This window comes from Miscanthus floridulus, chromosome 17, assembly GCF_019320115.1.
Source record: "Miscanthus floridulus cultivar M001 chromosome 17, ASM1932011v1, whole genome shotgun sequence".
NCBI lineage: Eukaryota > Viridiplantae > Streptophyta > Magnoliopsida > Poales > Poaceae > Miscanthus > Miscanthus floridulus.
The window spans coordinates 20,264,170-20,271,536 of NC_089596.1; the positions used below are offsets into that span (position 1 = coordinate 20,264,170).

Genomic DNA, 7,367 nt, shown 5'->3' on the forward strand with positions numbered 1-7,367 from the left:
GCGCTGACCACTTGGGTCGTTGCGGTGACGTAGAGTAAGAGGGCCTCATCCCTGGCTGGCGGTACCAGGACGGGAGGGCCGGTGACCAGTGCCTTGAGCTTGGCGAGGGCTTCTTCAGCCTCGAAGGTCCAAGAAAAGCGTTCGGATTTTCTCAAGAGGTGGTACAGAGGCAAGCCCTTTTCGCCAAGGCGCAAGATGAAGCGGCTCAGGGCCACAAGGCATCTCATGACCCTCTGCACTCCCTTGAGGTCTTGGATTGGTCCCATGCTGGTTACGGCCAAGACCTTCTCCGGGTTGGCCTCGATGCCGTGTTCTGAGACTATGAACCCTAAGAGCATGCCTCGGGGAACCCCGAACACACACTTCTCATGGTTGAGCTTGATGCCCTTCTCTCTAAGGCATTTGAAGGCTATCTCCAGGTCATCGACGAGATCCCTAGCCTTTCTAGACTTGACCACGATGTCGTCCACATAGGCCTCGACGGTTCGCCCAATGTGCTCGCCAAAGACCTAGGTCATGCACTGTTGGTATGTGGCTCCTATGTTTCTGAGGCCGAAAGGCATAGTCACATAGCAGTACATGCTGAACGGTGTGATAAAAGAAGTCGCGAGTTGGTCGGACTCTTTCATCTTGATTTGATGGTAACCGGAGTACGCATCAAGGAAAGACAGAGTCTCGCATCCCGTAGTGGAGTCAACGATTTGATCGATTCGAGGTAATGGGAAGGGGACTTTTGGACAGGCTTTATTCAAACCGGTGTAATCTACACACATCCTCCACTTCCCATTTTTCTTCTTGACTAACATAGGGTTAGCTAACCACTCTAGATGGGATACTTCCTTGATGAATTCGGATGCCAAGAGCTTCTGCAACTCCTCACCAATGGTCCTATGTTTTTCCTCGTCGAATCAGCATAGGCGCTGCTTCACCAGCCTAGAGCCAGCCCGGATGTCCAAGGCATGCTCGCGCGACCTCCCTCGGTATGCCCAGCATGTCCGAGGGACTCCACGCGAACATATCAGCATTCGCACGGAGAAAGTCGACGAGCATGGCTTCCTATTTGATGTCAAGAGTGACGCTAATCCTCAGTGCTTGATCGTCGGGGCACGCAGGGTTGACTGGGACGAGTTTGACGGCCTTCGCAGGCTCGAAAGTCCCGGCTCGACACTTGGGCTCGGGCAGGTGGCTGCCGAGTCGGTCAAGGTCGACGATGAGGGTCTCGGCCTCTACGAGAGCCTCGGTGTACTCGATGCACTCGACGTCGTAGTCATAGACATGTTCGTACGTGGACTCAATCGTGATGACGCCGTTGGGACCCGGCATCTTGAGCTTGAGGTAGGTGTAGTTGGGGACCGCCATGAACTTGGCATAGCACGGCAGCCCCAGGACGGCATGGTAAGTTCCTTTGAACCCAACCACCTCGAAGGTAAGGACCTCCTTGCGGTAGTTGGAGGGGGTGCCAAAGCAAACAGGAAGGTCGATGCGCCCGAGGGGTCGCGTGCGCTTCCCCGGCACGATGCCGTGGAAAGGCGCGGCGTCACCCCGGAGCCGCGACCGGTCGATCTCCAGGAGCTCTAGGGTGTTGGCGTAGAGGATGTTGAGGCCGCTGCCTCCGTCCATCAACACCTTGGTGAGTCAGGTTTTGCCGATGATCGGGTCGACAACAAGTGGGTACTGCCCGGGATTCGGGACATGGTCGGGGTGGTCATCCCGATCAAAGGTGATTGCTTCCCGAGACCAGTCGAGGTATCGGGGAGTGGCCACCTTAACTGAGAAGACCTCTCGGCGTTCCCTCTTTCGCTGGCGCACCGTAAGGCACGCCGAGGGTCCGCCAAAGATCATGAAGGCGTTGTGCACCTCGGGGAAACCTTCATCCTTATCGTCGTCCCGGTCGCCGGTGCCCTTCTTCTTGGCATCGTCGTCGGGGAGCCCGAGCTTGGCGTAATAACGCCGGAGCATGATGCAATCCTCGAGGGTGTGCCTCACTGGGCCCTGGTGATAAGGGCAGGGCTTCTTCAGCATGTCGTCAAAGAGCCTGGGGCCCCTAGGGCCTCGGGGATTCTTACGCTCCGCGGCCGTGACTAGATCGGCCTCGAGGATCTCCTGCTTCCCCTGGCGACCCTTTTTCTTTTTTCCTGGGGAGGCGGGGAGCCGAGGCCTCGGTGGCCTCGTCCCTCCGCTTCCCCTTGGCATCGTTGTCGGGGAAGATGGCTCCAACTGCCTCTTTGCCCAAGGCGAAGTTGGTGGCAATGTCGAGGAGCGCGGCAGCTGAGCGTGGCACGTTCCGGCCTAACTCTCGGACCAAGTCTCGGCAGGTGGTGCCGAAGAGGAAAGCCTAGATAATTTCTGAGTCACCGACATTGGGCAACTCGATGCACTGTTTGGAGAAGCGCCGGATGAAGTCTCGGAGAGACTCGTCTGGTTTCTGGCGACAGCTCTTAAGGTACCAGGAGTTTCCAGGGTGCACATATGTGCCCTAGAAATTCCTGACAAAGACCCTAACCAAGTCGCGCTAGTCGTGGATCTGTGAGGGAGGAAGGTGTTCGAGCCAGGCTCATGCTGAGTCTGACAAGAGTAAGGGGAGATTGCGGATGATGAGCAGGTCATCGTCCACGCTGCCTAGCTGACAAGCCAGGCAGTAATCGGCAAGCCAGAGCTCAGGGTTGGTCTCGCTGTTGTACTTCGCGAGGTTGGCTGGTTGCCAAAACTGGGCCGGGAAATGAGCAACGCGAATGGCTCTGCTAAAAACTCGTGGGCCAGGCGGCTCAGGAGAAGGGCTGCGGTCCTCCTCACTGTCATAGCGATCGCCCCGATGTGGATGGTAGCCTCAGGCGGGCCCCTCATTGTCGTGGCACCGTCGTCGGCCGACCACCTCGTGGTCGCCTTGCACCTCGCGTCGGTTGTCGAGGCGGTCGTGGATCGAGGGGACCCTGTTGATTGTCGGTGCCCGAGTGGGCTCGGGACGAACCGAGGCCTCCCTATCCTGCCGATGCGGTGCCGAGGGGAGGTCCGAGGCGGCTCTGCGCCACCGGGAGGCGGAACTCTCGGCCTGCTGCACCGCGGCGGTCTCGAGGAGATCCCGGAGCTCGCCGTGAACCCGTCGCCCCTCCATGGTAGATGGCTCGGGCATCGCGCGCACTAGCATCGCCGCAGCCGCGACATTCTGGCTAGCGCGATTGAAGATTGGGGGATGATTGCCCCCTTCGTCGTCGTTGATGCGGTGGTGGACGTCGCGAGCCCACCACTGGGCTCCTCCGCCGTCACCACGGCCCTGCTGCTCCTGCTCGAGAGTGTTTCGAAGCTGTTGCAGAAGGAGTCTATCTTGCTTGACCTTGGCCTAAAGCTCACGGGGCTGCTCTAGGTCCGGGCGTCGAAGTTGTCCGAGGGCAAGGTTCTCGTTCCGCGCTGTCGGTGGGACAATGCATGAGGGCGTGGCATCGCTCGTCCCCTAATGAAGCAGAGTACGGTTGCCTGCCCCTCATCCTCATCGCCCGTGCTTGTCATCCCAAGTCCAACGTGGAAGCACTCACGAGTGGGATCGTGAGTACCTTCATCGTCAGAGTCGGAGTAGCCAAAGCAATAGTCACTCGCGGCCAGAAAGCGGTGCATGGCTTTAGGGTCACGAAGCCCAAAGAAATCTGCTCCGGCCCACGCCTCGTCCTCCTCTAAGGAGTCGGCGTGGGAGTGAGTCGAAGTCGCGGTACCGAAGTTGAGGGTGAAACGTTGGTGGTGTCCTGAGGGCTCCGCGTGAGTGGAAGTGTAGGCATAGGCATAGGAGGCGGCGGCATTTCTCAACCCAAAGGGGTACGGAGATGGTGCCATCGCCGGGTTCCGCTTTATCGGAGCCGGCTCCTCAGGAGGTGGCGGGGCTAAGCTTGGTGACGGGGCATTGCCGCACGCCATCGGTGTCTTTTCCTTGTCCAGGCTCAGGCCAGATAGGTCCCCAACCAGGGACCTTGTGCCAACAGCTGGGCATGAGATATCGACGGAGCGCGGCGTGTCGTCCTAGGTTCACGTGGTGTCGGCGTAGCCTCGCTCATGTCGTGCCTGACGAGCATGATGAGAGTGGCCACCCGGGTGCCGCCTGCGCCTGAGCTGTGGGTGCGTGACGTCGTCGTCGGCAGGTGGGGCTCGAGGTGTGAGGAGTACCATGTTGTACTCGTGCCCTAGAGACATGAACTCTAGGCTCCCAAACTAGACCATCGTGCCAAGACGCAGTGGCTGTACGGGGTCTGCCATCCGAAACTTGTTGGGATGACGAAGCTGACACGCAGAGGCCCCTACCTGGCACGCCAACTGTTGGTGTTTTGGACCGGCGGACTCTCAACCAACTAGTAAATTTGTACTGTGTGTTCCCAGTCCTGGAGGGTGATACAAAGAGACACAAGGTTTATACTGGTTCGGGTAATAAGCACCCTACGTCCAGTCTGAGAGATCGATCTTGTATTCCTTGCACCGAAGTGCTCGTAGTAGGGGGTTACAAGCAAGGCGAGAGAGGAAGCTAGTCCCAGGTCTCTACGTGAAGTGGCATGGGATGTTTGAGATGTTGATCTCAGACAACGGGGAAGCTCGAGTGTTCGTCTGTGTGTTCATGCATGACTTCGTTGCGTGGGCGTAGGCCTAATCGTTTTTCTCCTAATCCTAGAAACGGCCCTGGTCCCTCCCTTTTATAGTTTGAAGGGAGGACAAGGGTGATACAAGTGCTAGCTACATGGCGTCGTGCGAACAGAGGCGGCATGTCTGAGCCCTGTAGCCTATTACTATGGCAGCTTGGGTGACGGAGTGGTCTTGTCCTTGAAGTACTGGGGCGACGCGCTGAAAGCTCTAGTTTGGTTTTGGTGAATTGATGAAACCCTAAGTGCTAACCTAGTTTATCAAGTGATCATGAGATAGGTAGCACACTCCAAGTGATGAAGCAAATGAAGATCATAGCATGATGATGATGATACCATGATGATGATCAAGTGCTTGGACTTGGAAAGAAGAAAGAGAAAAACAAAAAGCTCAAGGCAAAGGTATAAACCATAGGAGCCATTTTGTTTTGGTGATCAAGATACTTAGAGAGTGTGATCACATTTAGGATTGATAGCCGTACTATTAAGAGGGGTGAAACTCGTATCGAAATGCGGTTATCAAAGTGCCACTAGATGCTCTAACTCATTGCATATGCATTTAGGATCTAGTGGAGTGCTAACACCCTTGAAAATGTTTGTGAAAATATGCTAACACTTGTGCACAAGGTGATACACTTGGTGGTGTTGGCACATTTACAAAGGAGGTGGTGTTTGCAAATTCTTGTGGTTGGCACATTGGAGCAAGGGTGAAGAAGTTAGAAGTGAAAACGAGTTGATCGCAAAGACGCTGGCGTCGGTCAACTGACCGGACACTGGGTCTGAAAGCACTGGACCCTGGCAGCGTGTGTCCGGTCAAACTGACGGGTCTGCACAGTACCGAGGGTATTGCACTGGACGCTGGTCTGTGTCCGGTCAAGGTGGACCGGACGCGTCCGGTCGAAGAAATACGCCTCGGGGAGCTTATTGGAAACGACTGGGCGCTGGGGCTTCAGCATCTGGTCAGTTTTACTGGAGCGTACGGTCAACTATGTAGCCGTTGAAATCTGACGAATAGCGTTTGAAGCTAGTGACACGTGGCATGAATCAGTGGACCGGACGCTGAGTCCAGGGTCCGGTCTGTATGACCGGAGCGTCCGGTCAGAGCGCGTTTTGCCCAGTGAAGGGGTATAACGGCTCTATTTGATTGGGGCTCTATTTATAGCCCCATGGCCGGCTCAAGCTTACTCTCTTACACATTTTCATTGACATAGCAACCTTGTGAGCTTAGCCAAAGTTCTCCCACTCATCTCCATCATTGATTCATCATCTTTGTGAGATTGGGAGAGAATCCAAGTGCATTGCTTGAGTGATTGCATCTAGAGGCACTTGGCATTCGTGTTGCGCTGTGGATTTCGTTTGTTTCTCTTGGTGGTTGCCACCACCTAGACCGTTGGAGCAGCGGTGGAGGATTGGCATGAGTTGGTGATTGTTCGTGGCCATCTTCGGTGATTGTAAGGGGAGTTGTACCTTCCCCGGCAGAGTGCCGAAAGGTAACTCTAGTAAATTGCTCGTGTCATTGAGTTACCTCACTTGTGGGTCGGTTCTTGCGGTGTCCTATCGTGTGGACGAGGTTTGTGAAACACCTCTTAGCCGCCGAACCACCAAGTGTTGGTCGACACAACGGGGACGTAGCGTGTTGGCAAGCACGTGAACCTCGGGAGAAAATCGATTGTCTCTTGTCTTTGGCATTCTCCCGGTGATTGGCTATATATTCATCTTGTGATTGGTTCATCCCCTACACGTCGGTATAATCACCCTACTCACTTATTTATATTCTTGCAAACTAGTTGATACAAGCTTTTTAGTGTAATTAGAATTGAGAGCTTGCTTTATTATTTACATTCATCTAGTTGAGCTCTTTAGAGTAGCAAGATTGAGAGCTCTTAGTGGGTAATTACATAGCAAGTTTGTGTGCCTAAGTAATCATTGCAACTAGAATTGTTGGATAGGTGGCTTGCAACCCTTGTAGAGCTAGAGAAAGTTTGCATTACGTTATTTGTCATACTAATCAAATTGCTCTAGTTGATTTGTAGATTTTTAAATAGGCTATTCACCCCTCTAGCCATATTAGGACCTTTTACGCGTCGGTCACATCCGGTCCTGTACGTCGTGGGAGCTCCAGTGTTATCTAGAAGCGAGCGTGGTGGTCAGCGTGCTAGTCACTGTGTGTTGACTGCGCGGGAAGCCGAGGCTCAGTTGGTGCCGAGGCCGAGCCATCGTGGGAGGCTCGGCAGACGTGAATCCCGGGGTTGCCGAGACCCTGAAATGGATTGCAGAGGCTTGGAGGGAGTAGTTGGTGTCATACACTGATTCCAAGGCTATGGTGACCCGGACTTGACCCCCCATGTCGCGTTGTCTCTGGGGCGGAGGTTAGGTGGCACAGTGTAGTGCAGGCGCTGATCGTGGGCACAGCACCAGAGCACAGTGGCCGGTAATCCCCGACGTGCCCTGTCCATGATGGTATGGCGTTGACATGACTTCCCGTCTCATCGGCCGCTCCACAGTGTCGAGCCGTCGTCCGGCTGATATTGCGGGAGTGGTTGGCGCATTAATGGGACGCGACGCGCTGTCGGGGAGACTGGCCGAGGCGGAAGCGACGGGTCGTTGCCGAGCCGGCTTCGAGCGAGACAGAGAATCGACATCTCGTCCGAGGCTTTACGCGCGGGGCCACGAGCGGGACGGAGAATCGGTTCCCTGTCGAGGCCCCCTACGCGAGGCCTCGCGCGAGGCGGAGATTTGGCAGGCCACCGAGGC

General features: G+C 55.5%; 1 protein-coding gene across 1 annotated transcript; it reads right to left on the reverse strand.

Annotated features, from left to right (window-relative positions):
• Positions 1 to 538: 538 nt before the first annotated feature.
• LOC136515367 (uncharacterized) lies at positions 539 to 1,620 on the reverse strand. The gene is made up of 2 exons (XM_066508979.1): positions 1,317 to 1,620; positions 539 to 546 (listed from the first exon to the last, which is right to left on the reverse strand). Exons 1-2 carry the CDS (start codon positions 1,618 to 1,620, stop codon positions 539 to 541), a joined length of 312 nt encoding a protein of 103 aa, XP_066365076.1.
• Between the last annotated feature and the right edge of the window lie 5,747 nt (positions 1,621 to 7,367).

Excerpts from the sequence above, each read along its gene's own strand:
- LOC136515367 (XM_066508979.1), bottom strand. The coding sequence starts at position 1,620 with ATGGACGGAGGCAGCGGCCTCAACATCCTCTACGCCAACACCCTAGAG.